Consider the following 15,633-nt stretch of genomic DNA (forward strand, 5'->3'; position numbering starts at 1 on the left):
TAGAGTAAACCAAACTAAGCCTTGTTATGGCTTAGAAAACATGCAAATTGTACCTTTGCTGTTTACATCTCAAATTGAAGATGATTCCTATAATCTGCAAGTTTCTTAAGCAATTTGTCGTACTACCACATCATTTTGAGGATGTCTTTCCCAAAATAGATTGCAATATGCTGGTGAAGATTCTCAGTAAATTCCAAAAAAGTTGGAAGGGACACTCAAAGGTTAATTAAAATGCACCAGTTGGAGTAATGCCACATTATATTCACTCTCTCTAATTTGTACACTAAATGTCTACATTTATGTTTATTGGATGAACTATGTTAAAATTACCCTAACCTCTTTCATGGTGAATCAGCCTGGAAAGATGTAATTTAATGCATTCCTTTAAATCCGGTAAAACATACAAGGAATTAGAAATATTTCAACTTTTTTTTTTTTTTTTGCATTTCCCCTGCTCCTATCTGCTGGTTCTTTCTCAAAGCTGACATTGCAGCTGACTGTTTACAGTAAGGGGGTGTACAACACAGATTTCTCTGTTTTGCACCATGTCAAGGCTCTGTGTGTTTTCCTGGAGAGTTCAGTTGCCGGCAGCTGATTGGTTGGCTCGGCTCCATGCTTGTACACTCAGGAGAGTCCGCTGACCAGTGACTCCTACTTGAATGTTGGGATGAACAGCAACAGTTTGAGGGATTTTAAAGCATTATTATGACAGTCAGCCTTTGTGTTTGCAGGTTTCCTGTTGCTGGCTGCTGATTGGCAGGTTCAGCTCACTATTTGAACAGCTCACTGGGTGTCCTCCTCAGAGAGGACGCCCAAGACAAAGTGAAAGGTGTCAGCGGTCGCCATAAAAAAGTTATTTGATATTAGCTCAGGCTAAAAGATGCTTTCTACATCTTTTTACAGCCATCCACGTGGAGTTGAAAATACATTTCTTCACTTTACTGCATGTTACAAGCAAATGTTCACATTTTCATGTTTTGGGTTTACAATAGAGATCATCACCTTCCCTACATGTTTGTAACTTTTTTTGTTGTTCTTATGCAGAAAGCTGAAGTTCCAATTTGACGTGCATCATCCATGTGTGTTTCTGTTCAGTAATGCTGCCTGTTATTACAGCGCAGCAGTACGGAGCTCCTTTAGTAAACGCAGTGGTAAATTAAAGGAACTCCAGATTAAGGCTGAAGGTATGGAGGCTAGGAGCTACAAATTGGAATCATCCTTTGATTTCTTCAGAAATATTTGTTTTGTTTGGGTGGTGGCTTTCAATTGAATGCCCCTAAATGAATCAATCTGCCATACTGACCGAGCTACACATGCGCTGTCCTTGGAATTTTGTAGTTTCAGATTTGAACAGTCATTTCCTCCATTTCTACAGCTTGATGCCATAAATGAAGTTATATTTGCTTCGAGTCCCCAAGACCACTCAGCATCATTCTGCCACTGCTCTACATTACTGTGTAGTGGTGTTTGGAGGCCCAAAGCCTATAATTTGTTTCTGTGTGGCTTCTGCCATAAGCTGTTGGCCTTTTAACCCATGTCACTACAGATAAAGACTCTATTCACTTCATGCAAGTAACCAAAACAAATCCATCTCTTGGACACCAATATTTGAACAAATTAATGTTGGCATCATGTTGAGGTTTCAAATGTACTTCCTGATCTCTTTGGCGTTCATGTCACACAGGGATATAATGTGTTTTTAGGTTTTGTCCCAAATCCATCCCAAGGTTTGCGTCTGTTTAGCTCTTAAATCAGCTGGAGCTCTGGGCTTTCAGAACTGTTCAAAGCTTCATTCATCTTAATGAAACACGGGGCAAAAAAGTGTTTAGTTAAACACTGATTGTAAAAGTTCTGCTACTAAGAACGATGGGAGAGGTCGTAGTTTTCCTCAGTGGTATACTTTAATTATTAGAGACAACATGAGAAAAAAAAACAACTAAATCACTTTGTAGAATTGAAAATTACAGTGAAAATAAGTATTATAATAACAGAAGTTGAACTCAATATTTTGTAGCACTGACAGGAGTCAAACATTTCCTGTTAATCTTCACCAGGTTTGCACACTGTTTTGGCCTGTTCCTCCATGCAGATCTCGTTTTAGGGCTTTCAACTCCGTCCACAATGTCCTTTTTTTCGGGATTGAGGTCTTGAAGGAGCAGTTTTAGAGCCACTCCTTCATGTTTGGATCCATCGTCCTGCTGATAGGCCCATGTCCAGTACTCCATGATGGAAGGAGATTTTGTGTTCAAATGGTAAATGGCTTTTTCAAGTCAGGAGACTTCAAAGCTTTACACTACATTCAGTCATTCACCCATTCACACACACACTGATGGTGGCAAGCTACATTCTAGCCACAGACACAAGTGAGGTCCCTCAAACCACCATCAGTAAGGAATGCAGGTGAATTGTCTTGCCCAAAGACACAGTGACACTGAATTGCCTGAACCTTTCAGGGCAACCTCCTACACCCAACGCCACATTGTTGGTTCCGACGAGCTTCAAGGAGTTTGTCCCGTATAATTCTGTTTCCTCTTCTGGATCATCCATATGCTCTCAGCGTTGTGTATAACCTTTGTTACTTTGCACAGTCATTTCCTCCATTTCTGCAGCTTGATGCCATAAATGAAGTTATATTTGCTTTGAGTCTGCCTCTCCATTTATCTATGATCTGCCGTTATGGCAGATTTGCTTTTTTTTTTTTTTTATCTCATAGATTTTATTCATGATTTAGGTGCTCAGCTGCGTTTCCAACTGGATGAAGCTACAGAAAATATTGACCTTTTTCTGGAAATAGAAAGCACTTTGATAAAAATCCCCTCCAATTAAAAGGTAGTTGTTTCTTTCCACTGTTTTCATATGCTTTATTATGAAATATGGCTGCAAAATGACACTTTGCTTCATTAAATAAATTAAGTGGAAGAGTGAAGTTAAATTCAGTGAATTTGATTCCAACTAGAGCGCAGTGTAAACGGACAAACAGCTGCTCTTTTGATACATTTTAATAAAGAAATACTTTTAATTAAAAAGGTTTTAAAAATACATTTGCTTTACTGCTGTCCATCAACTTAGAAGAGAAGCTGGAGTGAGAAGAACGAAGCCCAGGCTGCTCAGAGTTGAAAAAACAGGAAACTTTATTGTGTAAGATGGTTGAACTAATGAAATATCAGTTCATCCTCATTTCTGCTTGAAACCAGAGATGACAGAAACATAGTTGGAGACGACGGCAAATCCAAAGTTGAAAAAAAAAAAAAAAAGACAAAATAAAAACACATAACCTAATTCAACATATAATCAATAAAGGGGAAATATTGACATTGAATACAGAAGAAGTGTAAATATAAACCATTTTTTATTTTTTTTAATATATCTATATATTCTTTACATTGGATTACATCTACATAACTGAAATAGGAACAAAAACAGACTTCAGTGAAAGCCATAGCTCTATACCAGTGAAACATGATCTGCCCTTAATGTTTAAAGATAATTGCATGTATTTTATACAAAATAGACGGTGACAAGCAATCTGAGGGTAGTGCAATTTTGTCAGGCTCTGGAAAATGTACTTTCACATGGAGATTAAGCTTTTCCTGTTTTTTTTCTTTTTGTTTTTTTTTTCGTTTTTTTCTTAAATGACCAGTGAATCCTTATAGTAATATATATGAAATCCAAAGCCAAGGTCATCTACATAATAGGCAAATTCAAAATAAAACTAGAAGTGCTAAGAAGTAAGCCCATATGTGCTACACAAGTTGAAACTGCTCAATTACTTCAGTTTAGTAATTTTTTTATTTTTTTACCCCCTCTGCTTTAGTCACTGTTTTTTAGCGCAAAATAAAATATTACAACTAAATCTCGCTCTAACGGCGACCTGCCTTTCCTTTTCTTTATTTCCTTTTGTCTTAAAAGGTAAACAGTGACCACTCTTGTAGACTTGTCCACAGACTCGTAGAATGAACATTTACTTCACAAGACAAACATGTTTAACACTTCCTAACGAATTAATCACGTCTGCCTTTTATCAAACACAAACTGACGAAAACAAAATTACTTTTCGACTTATTTCATGTACAAAAATGATTGAGTAAAATTAGTCATATCAAAGAGGATAAGATGATGAATTTAAAAATCACACAAAACCTTTTTTTCTTTTCTTTTTTAAACAGATCAATCTCCAAAAGCACTGGTAGTCGTCTATTTCCTGATTTAAAATTGTATTTCTATGGCTCTCCGTCTCCCTTATGCAAGGCCTTTAGTCGAACTGAAAGGAATAAGAAAGTGGGGAGGACTGACAAACGTGTAAAAATGTTTTTTTTTTTTTATAACAGACACTTGTTTGCATTGCACTGGATATGTCAGCATTGCTTATATACATCTATAGGCATTTAAGGAGTGGGGGGGACAGAAGCAGTGGCGAGGGTGTTTTACGCCTGTACGTTAAAGCTGGCTTCCAGAAGCGCCGCTGCCTGAATGCGAATGTAATACTGTACGCAAAGCCACCCGACACCACAGGATCCAGACCCAATCCTCGGCAGATTGATCAACACGCCGGGATAAAAGCAGACTCGCCATAAGCTAAAGCTCAAGAGCCTGCGCACCACAACAATCATCCAGAAGGATTGGCAAACTTCAAAGCTAAAGAAAATATGGCTCTTGATTGAGGATTGCTGCTTTTTTTTTTTTTTACTTTTTTTTTTCTGTGCAGTTAAGCAAACAACAGAAAATCCAGATATAAAGTCCTGGGCTCTTACACGGAAATTCACAAATATATCACATTTTTCCACGCTGAGCTTTCCCTGTCCTTTACTTTTATCTTAAAATATAAAATCTTAATATTCTCTTTGATTTTAGAACTGTTATTTTAACTTTGGGCAGAACCAACATAGGGAAAGAAAGGAGGTAGGAGACAAAAAAAAAGGAGAGGGAAGGAATTCAAGGCACATATAGCGGAAGGAGGTAGGAGACTACAGAAGGAAACCAAGGAAGGAAAGACAAACATAGGAGGACACAAGAAACGACAAACTTTAGAACCGTTGGAAAGAGATAGGATTCGGAAAATACTAAATATTTTACTTATTCTATTCTTTTTTTGACTCTGTAGGAACCCTGAAAGTAGAAAAGCGGACTCTAGAGCAGGGAGGTGAACGGTGTTGCACTTTGTACTCAGCAGAAGCCGATGAAAACCTGAACACTAGATTTGGCCACTATGTAAGCTGGTATGAAGGCTTTATACACATTAAAGACTGTAGCAACATCACAATCTAAAAAAAAAAAAACAACCCAAAAACATTTCGTTAACAATCGATCATTGTAAGCTGGTGTTATGTGAGACACTGAAGACTGAGCACCCTGAAGCTAAGTTATAAACCACAGCTGTACACCACCCTTCACATATGCAGGATATTAGAGGAAAAAAGAACTGATAAAAAAACCCTTTTGTGATATTTGGCACTAGTGGGACTATAATAAAAGATGTAAGGAGACATTACCTGAAGAATAAGCAAATTATGTGGATTTAAATGCAGCTTCTTGCATTAAAAATGGACGGGCTGCATAATAATCCCTGTTTCTTTGTGTATGCAGAGTTCTTTGAGTATGAAACAAATTAAATATATATCTATATATATATTAGAGATCCATCGTCACATAATTTTAAGAAACATCCTGTTTTCTTGTTCTTGGAAAATTAAAGATTTTACTATCAGTTAATAAAAAACAAAAGATTTTATGCACTTTGGGTTAAGTCAAATTCAGATGAAGCTTAAATATGTTATGAAGAGAAAAAATTGGGTTGATTTTGTAATTCCTAAAATGTTTTTTAAACTACTTCCTGTATTAAAAAGCACTTTCTGTTATTGTGTTTACCGACTAAATTATGAATTGATCCCAGATGTGTGGGACCCTGCAGAAAAACTGGACATCGAGATAAAACAGAGAAAGTTTTAAAGTTATCGTCACCATTTTTAAAATTCGGTGAAGCTGGCAGAGAAAGTCACGGACCCGTCACGCCAGATTGATTTAAAATATTACAAATAATATCGAGCGCGATTAGAAAATGGAGATTTGAGCGTTTTTCAATCTCAATTTGATCCATATTTGTAAAAATCACGATAAAGAAATTACAAACGTTTCCAAACCTTCACAATTTGACAGGAATTTCTAATCTTCCTCAGTTTAAATAAAAAAAAAATACTTTGATTTACTTCCAAATTCTAGATTATAGTGGCTGCTTCTCTGATGCAGTTAAAGCAGAACACTATAGGTTCACTTTTCTAAAGAAGAAAACAGTATATTCTACTGTAATATACTAGTTCATTAAACGTTTAAAGACCTGAACATGAAGATGATAATTCAAGCTGCCGGGATGACTTTGTTCTGCACACTTCTGCACATTTTTTAAGGGAGGGTGGATTCCTCTAAACAATAGAATTAAAAGAAAACTTTAATTTTAAAGAGAAAACAAAAGAAGCAAACTAAAACCAGGCGATAAATGCGAAGGAACAGAACAACAGACTGGTCTGTAACGGATGGCTGTGAGAATGAAAACTAAAAGGCACTGGTTTTCCCTCAGATACATCCTGTGTAAACATGTGTAGCTCGCGCTGAACGTGGCGTGGCGTCTGCTGAACTCTGAATGCGTGATCTGCGATGTGCATCTGCGTTAAAAAAAACAAAACAAAAAAAAAAAACATGAAGACGGATCCACAAGCTGCTCCGTTTTCCTTTTTCTTCCACTGATCGGGTAAATAGGTCCAGTTCGGGTCCGTTTTTGCTTTTCGTCCGTGAATCCAGAAGAAGTGAGGTTCTTTTGCATCAAAGCTTCAATCTGTCCCCTTCGTCTCTAGACTGTGAGCGACATTCACAGCGCGGAGAAGCAGAGCAAGGCCGGCAAGTTAAAATGATTTCAGCGATGTAGAGAGTAGGAGGACTTTAAAAAAAATAAATGTCTGAGTTCAAGAGGTGAGGGATTGAGGAAAACGGACAGATGCTTTAAAAACATTCAATTTGCTTCTGTGCAGACAGACTGGGGTGGCGACTATGAGGCTATGGGTAATTTCTGAGATTAGACTGAACAGGCAAGGGATGAAGGGATGAGGCTGACTTTCCAAAAATGAAAACAAACACCAAAGAACGGACAAGAATATTGGGGGGGCGGAATAAAGAATTTGAGCAGAAGGGCCTGAAGCAGGTTGGGGATTTAAGGCATTGATTCACATTTCAAGGCCGTCATTTCTGATGAAACAGCAGAGGTTTGACACTCCCGTCTTTGAATTTTGGTATCTGGTTGGTGATGATCTCCGTCAGCATCTCGGGGAATTCCACACTGAGGGTCTTATTCAAGAAGGTGTAGAAGCAAATCTGCAGGAGACCCTCCACCATCTGGAACGAGACAGTTTAAAAAGATGAGAGGCGGATTTCGGAAAGATGGATCATTTTCAAAGCATCTGCAGCTCATCACGAGTAATGAACATGACTTCAGAGGAGCTATAAAGAGATTTAAATGGAACATAAAAGCACCCATTTAAAAAAAAGGAGGAAATCTGTCAATATGAAAAAAAAATTTATTGTTCCAACCTATAAAATACAACTTAATTGAATAATATTACAAGCTGAGAAAATGTTTCTCCACCAATTTTCTACCACAAAGAATTTCCTATTAATTACCCTAATCCTAAAACTATTAGAGAGCACTTCCTAATTTAAATAAAAAGGATTAAAGTGACATTTATTACCGGCTAGTAAATGCTTCTCATTAGGAATTTTTAGTCTGCTAAAAGCGAACCTGATGCTATGGAAAAATATCAGTCCCCTCACAAATGTTTTATGTTTTTATTTATTGTTAAACTGTTTAGGTTAAACTGTTTGGGCTCCTCTTTCCTCCATTAAAGCCAGTTCATCCCAGCACTGCTAGTCCAAAGCACGTAAGATTATCAATTTTATTATCATCGCAAAAACAAAACAGATTTTAAGAGAGGATTTTTTTTTATTTTATTGAAATTTTCTATATTTTGGGACAATATAGTCTGGTAAAGAGTACATTAATATCAATGTTTAAGACAGAATAATTTTAAATTTAAATATGATTTCCCTACGACTTATACTTAAGGTATACTGTGCAACCGGTGTTGATTTTCCAGCGAGGCTCCCCCCAGAGGGCGAAAGTAAAAGTGCACTGTCGTAAATATGCTCAGCTGTTCTCCCGGTTTCTCCGTCAAGCCAGGTGCGGTTGTTTTGAGCTTAGCAGACAGGCGAACGCAACAAATCACCATGTCTACTGCGGTAAGTGACTATTTTGTTGCAATTTTCGAGTTTGAAAATTTAGCATGTTTTCATACATTATTTGTTATGCATGTGTCTAAATAACAAAGATTGTAGTTAGCCAAGTTATCGCCATAAAGCAAGACCGACTCTCACGATGCACGAGACGTCTGAGCCTGTGGGTGCGGGTCGGTGCTCCTGCAAATGCAAGTACAGTATTTCCCCTACAGACCACCAGGGCGGCCGAGAAAACCTTTGTTCGACCTGAAATGACTCATTTAATCATCCAAAACGTTATGGAACACATTAATTAACTGAAAAATGTTGCATAGTATGCCTTTAACATCTTAAGCCTATACTGTAAATGATTCTTTTCAAATATTTAGCGTTTATGTTTCCTTAATTAGTTATTTATTCATATCTCAAATTGGATGACATGAGTTTACTAATATTGTCACTGTTTTAAATGGAATCTCACTTTGAAGCTAAACAGGAAATATTTTATGTCCTTTTTTTATTATATTCAAACAAATATGTGGGAAATAGGCTGGCAGGAAATGCATCTCTAGGAGACAACTTTCACATCCTGTTTCTAGTTGATCTCAGTAGGAAAAATCCTGTAAAGTTGTGCCGATGTTACCGTTTGTGCATCACTAACCTCCTGCATGGAGTCCAGTAGCTTAGTTAGCTGGTAGAATCGCTGCCAGTTCTGACTTGTGTTCTCCTCTCGTTTCACGATGGCTTTTCCCAGCTCCTTGATGTAAGTCATCCTGATCTGATCAAAAACCGCCTGGCACTTCAGGCCTTCTTTGGGTACTGCACAAACGGGACAAGAAAAACACAGCGATGAATGAGGGTGTAGTTTAGGAGGAAAACTAAAACAACCTGAAGATAAAACAAAACTTCGTAAAACCTTTTTGTTTTGTTAAAAGTACTCCCAGTCTGAAGAGGCAGAATACAAAACCCAGCAGTTTGTCCGGTATATTCAATTATTTTCAGTCTTTTAAAGAAAGAAATCACATTTCTATGTTTTATATTATTTTATAATGACATTGGGGGGGAAAAGTAACAAATTATTCCTTTGATAAAAAATTTAGATATTTATAATATTATAAAGGATTAAGGGATAAAAGTATATTTTATCCAGATGTTAATAGAAATATGATGCCAGAAACTATTTAAGCCCTTTTCAATAGTGATTAAAATGAAATGTTAAAAATATCTAATATTAGTCCTTACTGGCATTAGAGTAATCTAACCCTTTTCATAACAGTTTGGGTTCTTATCTGGTTCAGTTAGTCTGCATGCCAAAAAACAAAAACATCTCTCTTTGCAGGTGATGAAGACAGAAGGCGTTTTATCATTCTTTCTTTCATCTTTTCCTGTTGTTCCTTCTCTAATTACATTGCAGTGTCCATATAATCTGTAATATTCCCTGCATGAATTATAATAAAGCTATTTCTATGCATAAATCAAGCGGAACTCTATGGCGATAGCCGTACTGCTCCACTTGTGAAAGCAAAATCTGTTGGGCTCTCTTTGTGGCATCAAGACAATTATTTTTATTGCCACATTGCTAGACACAGTAAAAAAAAAAAAAAGAAGAGTCCTCGTACCATAGAGACTGGAGCGCCTTCACTGTAATCTTTCCACAGATTCAATAAAAACTTTAAAACTTCTTCTGTAAGAATATTCTGGGGTAGAAATGGCAGTGGGATTTTCCCTTGGTTGTATGAAGAATTAAATCCTGTTACCCCTCCCCCACATATTTATAGGTACATTTGTCTGAAATGGGCTATTAGTGCAGTGATGGTGAGACTGTCACTACCTGATCCGTACCGGACCCACGATTCACACCATCAGCTTATTTGCACATGTGCAAGCAGATATTCATCCAGGTCGCCATAAACAACGTAATCTTGGTATTAAAACTACTTATATTTATCCTTAAATCACTAAAGAATGCTAATTTAAATCTTTAAAACATCTTTTTTATGACTTTCTGAGACAATTCGATGCTTTTTACATTTTCTGTGTTACATAGCTTGTCTGACATCATCGGACGTGCTCTGAACAGTCTGGCAAATTATGATTAAACCTTGTTTATCTGCATTTTAGTTTTTTCTTTCCTTAGATTACAAACTACATACCATAATATTAACACAAAAGGAAAAGATAAAACTCAAAAACACTAAATATATGTTTTAATCCAAAGCCAAAAACTTTAGCTCCCAGGAGTAGCGTATGATCCCATTTCCGCTGCAGACATGTGACAAAACAGAAATGGTTTTAAGGCATTTATTTTCTCAGGAAATACATTAGTAACCTTTAACCCATTATAGTTTAATGAGCTTACTATATTTAAAGAAGGTTAAAACATAATTTAGGTATCGGGTAGTGACAGTGATAACCTTCTGTTTGAAGTCTTGTTGCTAGGGCAGCTAGCCTGGCTACTAGCTGTCAAGCTAAAATAAAACTATTTAACATTACTTTGCAAGGGCCTGAATAAATACAAAAAACATGAATAAATAAGAAAATATCTCTGGAAATTTAACTTTCAGATATATTATCTTAGTTTTTTCCACTGTCTCTCCCTACTACTGCCATTTAATACAGCAGGTTAACATTTCTAAAATCCCTGTTCTAAAGGAACAAGTACTTCCGAAACCTGTCTGTAAAATTGGAGGCATGTTTGTGCAGAAAATTTTAAAAGCATTTTATTTCAACTATTAATACAAGTTAAAAAGTCTATTTTCACTTGAGAATTGTAGTATAAGGTTTACTTTTACAAACTTAAAGTAAACGGTGCTCAGACCTCTAAAGCGGCACTCTGGGACTCATTCAGTAATGGATCCGACCCTCTAAAGTTACAAAGGCAAGTTTAGTGAGATGACGCTAAGCACCGGCAGCTTGCTTAAATAACAAAACCTCAAAAGGAATATGCAGACAGGTTTGAAACGACTTTTAAAAACAGCAAGGGAGTCACCATGTTGGAAGCAGGTTAGCAGCTACCCAGAATAAGAGGAGACAGAGATATGGAGAGATATTTGTGCCATCGGTTTGAGCGCGCAGGAACCAATCCGAGCGCGCAGTGAGACAACACGCGCGCGCGCAAAACCGGTCTGGCGCGCGCTCAACCCTGAAAAACCCTCTCAACACACTGTTCTCGCGCTCAGTTTCATCTCTGCGCGTGCTCGAATCCGTCTCTGCTCGCGCTCGCTCGACCTGCTCTCTCTCCGCGCTCAACACCAGCTGTGCGCTCAGCTGTTTCTCCGCTCGCTCGACTCTCTGCGCTCGCAACTTCAGCAATGTATGTAAATGAACCATACCATCAGCCAATCACACTCAGCTTCTTTTCATCCAATGAAAGCATTCCTTCCTTCTTCTTCTTTTCTATCATGGCGGATCGCAAGCAACTTTAAGAGGTGCATACCGCCACCTACTGTTCATGAGTGTGTAGCAACATTGTTTTACAGCTATTAAATTCTATTTTTTAATTTTGCATTCTGAAGATAACTAAATAATGCTTTCCTTAATCTATAAACATCCTTTATATTTCCTTTATTTCCCAATAATCCTTTAAGACTCCATTCTTGGCCTGTCATTTCAACTACTCTTCTCAATTTTTCCCTTTCAGGTTCATATGTTTTACAGTTCATTAATATGTAAGCATTCGTTCCAAATACTACATCCGGTTAGATGAAAAAAAATACATAAATAAATAAAAACACAATCAGGAAAATCAAACAACTCTTACAGTTATTTTGTCAACATTCCTAAGATAGTACTATAAAATATCTTGAATTATCTCAAATAAACTTCAGTAAAACAGTTATTAGATCATTGCCTCATCCATCTCTTTTACCTGCTATTGACATGGATTTAAATTTGATGTTTTAAAAGAAAAATAAGGAGGATATTTCAGGTTCCAGTATGGTTCAACAATATATAGATAAAAAATATTATGGATATGTTAAATTTTTATGGATGCTTCAAAATATTCCAATATTAGGAATGGTGTTTTGTTTTAGTTTCATAATTTATTTTTAAATCGGGTAAAAGAATCAGTGATGGAATTCAGCCTACAAAGGAGAAATGTTTTGGATCATATTGGCCTTACAATGGATTGAAGAAATCGTTCCATTAAGAAGTTTAGTTTGCTCTGATTTTAGATCAGCGACTGTTATATTAATTTAAACGCAATTATTCAGACAGCAGACCTGATCTGAAATTTAACAATTATTATTTAGAAGACCTTTTACAGATGGACTCTAAATAAGAGGGTTATTCTTTATTATATATATTAAAAAGAATAATTTGATAAACAGGATTTTTCAGTTGGTGGCGGTAATTGTTGTTTGCCAACCTCCATAAAAAACAACAAAAAGAAGAAACACCCGCCACAAAAGCTAAGAGTAAGGCCAATATGATCCAAAACATTATCTATATACTGTTGAACCATACTTGAACCTGAAATATCCTCCTTATTTTTCTTTTAAAACAGCAAATTTAAATCCATGTCAATAGCAGGTAAAAGAGATGGATGAGGCAATGATCTAATAACTGTTTTACTGAAGTTTATTTGAGATAATTCAAGATATTTTATAGTACTATCTTAGGAATGTTGACAAAATAACTGTAAGAGTAGTTTGATTTTCCTGATTGTGTTTTTATTTATTTATTTATTTTTTTTTCATCTAACCGGATGTAGTATTTGGAACGAATGCTTACATATTAATGAACTGTAAAACATATGAACCTGAAAGGGAAAAATTGAGAAGAGTAGTTGAAATGACAGGCCAAGAATGGAGTCTTAAAGGATTATTGGGAAATAAAGGAAATATAAAGGATGTTTATAGATTAAGGAAAGCATTATTTAGTTATCTTCAGAATGCAAAATTAAAAAATAGAATTGAATAGATGTAAAACAATGTTGCTACACACTCATGAACAGTAGGTGGCGGTATGCACCTTGAAGTTGCTTGCGAACCGCCATGATAGAAAAGAAGAAGAAGGAAGGAATGCTTTCATTGGATGAAAAGAAGCTGAGTGTGATTGGCTGATGGTATGGTTCATTTACATACATTGCTGAAGTTGCGAGCGCAGAGAGTCGAGCGAGCGGAGAAACAGCCGAGCGCACAGCTGGTGTTGAGCGCGGAGAGAGAGCAGGAGAGCAACCGCGAGCAGAGACGGATTCGAGCACGCGCAGAGATGAAACTGAGCGCGAGAACAGTGTGTTGAGAGGGTTTTTCAGAGTTGAGCGCGCGCCAGACCGGTTTTGCGCGCGCGCGTGTTGTCTCACTGCGCGCTCGGATTGGTTCCTGCGCGCTCAAACCGATGGCACAAATATCTCTCCATACAGAGAAGGGGATGAAAGACCTGAGGGAGCGGGAGAGCTTGTGAATGTAGAGGAGCTGGGACAGGTACAGTGTGATAGGGCAATAATAGTCCTGTAAAATGATGAGAGGTAGTTTAAATTGGACAGTATTCAGGTAGTCCAATGCAGCTGTTTCAAAATAGACTAATGAGGGAAAAAGAGGGGATTAGAGACTGACCCTAGCAGCAGAGTTCTGAACCAAAGGAGGACGGATGGAGTCAGTTCATGGAGCGAAGGTGGAAAAATGTGGCAAAACTTTTTAGTTTAAACTCTAACAAAGGATATTTACTTTCTTATTATTGAAGCTTTTATTTTGACTGGCTGGTTTCCAGTCAGAGACGATCCTGGTGAAATATGCAAACCGACTGGTGCATTCTTAATTACAGGTGCTGGTCATAAAATTAGAATATCATGAAAAAGTAGATTGATTTCAGTAATTCCATTTAAAAAGTGAAACTTGTATATTATATTCATACATTACATACAAACTCATATATTTCAGATGTTTATTTTGTTTAATTTTGATGATTACAAATGACAACAAATGAAAATCTCAAATTCATCATATCAGAAAATTTGAATATTGTGAAAAGGTTCAAAATTGATGGCCCCTGGTGCCACACTCTAATCAGCTAATTAACTCAAACCACCTGCAAAAGCCTTTAAATGGTCTTTCAGTCTAGTTCTATAGGCTACACAATCATGGGGAAGACTGCTGACTTGACAGTTGTCCAAAAGACGACCATCGACACCTTGCACAAGGAGGGCAAGACACAAAAGGTCATCGCTAAAGAGGCTGGCTGTTCACAGAGCTCAGTGTCCAAGCACATTAATAGAGAGGCGAAGGGAAGGAAAAGATGTGGTCGAAAAAAGTGTACAAGCAAGAGAGATAACCGCACCCTGGAGAGGATTGTGTATGAAAGACATGGGTTTCTGCTGTCGCATTCCTTGTGTCAAGCCACTCTTGAACCACAGACAGCGTCAGAAGCGTCTTGCCTGGGCTAAAGAGAAACAGGACTGGACTGCTGGTGAGTGGTCCAAAGTCATGTTCTCTGATGAAAGTAAATTTTGCATTTCCTTTGGAAATCAAGGTCCCAGAGTCTGGAGGAAAAGAAGAGAGGCACTTCATCCACGTTGCTTGAAGTCCAGTGTAAAGTTTCCACAGTCAGTGATGGTTTGGGGTGCCATGTCATCTGCTGGTGTTGGTCCATTGTGTTTTCTGAGGTCCAGGGTCAACGCAGCCACATACCAGGAAGTTTTAGAGCACTTCATGCTTCCTGCAGCTGACCAACTTTTTGGAGATGCAGATTTCATTTTCCAACAGGACTTGGCACCTGCACACAGTGCCAAAGCTACCAGTACCTGGTTGAAGGACCATGGTATCCCTGTTCTTAATTGGCCAGCAAACTCTCCTGACCTTAACCCCATAGAAAATCTATGGGGTATTGTGAAGAAGAAGATGCAATACACCAGACCCAACAATTCAGAAGAGCTAAAAGCCACTATTAGAGCAACCTGGGCTATCATAACACCTGAGCAGTGCCACAGACTGATCGACTCCATGCCACGCCGCATTGCTGCAGTAATACAGGCCAAAGGAGGCCCAACTAAATACTGAGTGCTGTACATGCTCATACTTTTCATGTTCATACTTTTCAGTTGGCCAACATTTCTATAAATCCTTTGTTTTTATTGGTCTTCAGTAATATTCTAATTTTCTGATATGATGAATTTGAGATTTTCATTTGTTGTCATTTGTAATCATCAAAATTAAACAAAATAAACATCTGAAATATATGAGTTTGTATGTAATGTATGAATATAATATACAAGTTTCACTTTTTAAATGGAATTACTGAAATCAATCTACTTTTTCATGATATTCTAATTTTATGACCAGCACCTGTATAACAGCAACCCTAATTTAATCTGCAATGACACGTTTACTAATGTAACTGCATAGCATCGTAGGGCATGGCTATCTTGTGCAGTTTGCT

The 15,633-nt window shown here is 37.3% G+C and overlaps 1 protein-coding gene across 3 annotated transcripts in view; it reads right to left on the reverse strand.

The window, feature by feature from the left end:
* Positions 1 to 6,738: 6,738 nt before the first annotated feature.
* LOC119787958 (glucocorticoid receptor-like) overlaps positions 6,739 to 15,633 on the reverse strand; it is a 96,262-nt gene continuing 87,367 nt past the window's right edge. For all 3 annotated transcript variants that reach the window (XM_038292051.1, XM_038292049.1, XM_038292050.1), the window contains 2 exons: positions 8,918 to 9,075; positions 6,739 to 7,380 (listed from right to left, as the gene is read on the reverse strand). In XM_038292051.1, the coding sequence (XP_038147979.1) occupies positions 7,228 to 7,380; positions 8,918 to 9,075 (311 nt within the window). In that variant the 3' untranslated portion in view covers positions 6,739 to 7,227. The remainder of the gene's footprint in view (positions 7,381 to 8,917; positions 9,076 to 15,633) is intronic.

Source organism: Cyprinodon tularosa, unplaced genomic scaffold (genome assembly GCF_016077235.1).
Source record: "Cyprinodon tularosa strain WSP-4 unplaced genomic scaffold, ASM1607723v1 ctg307, whole genome shotgun sequence".
NCBI lineage: Eukaryota > Metazoa > Chordata > Actinopteri > Cyprinodontiformes > Cyprinodontidae > Cyprinodon > Cyprinodon tularosa.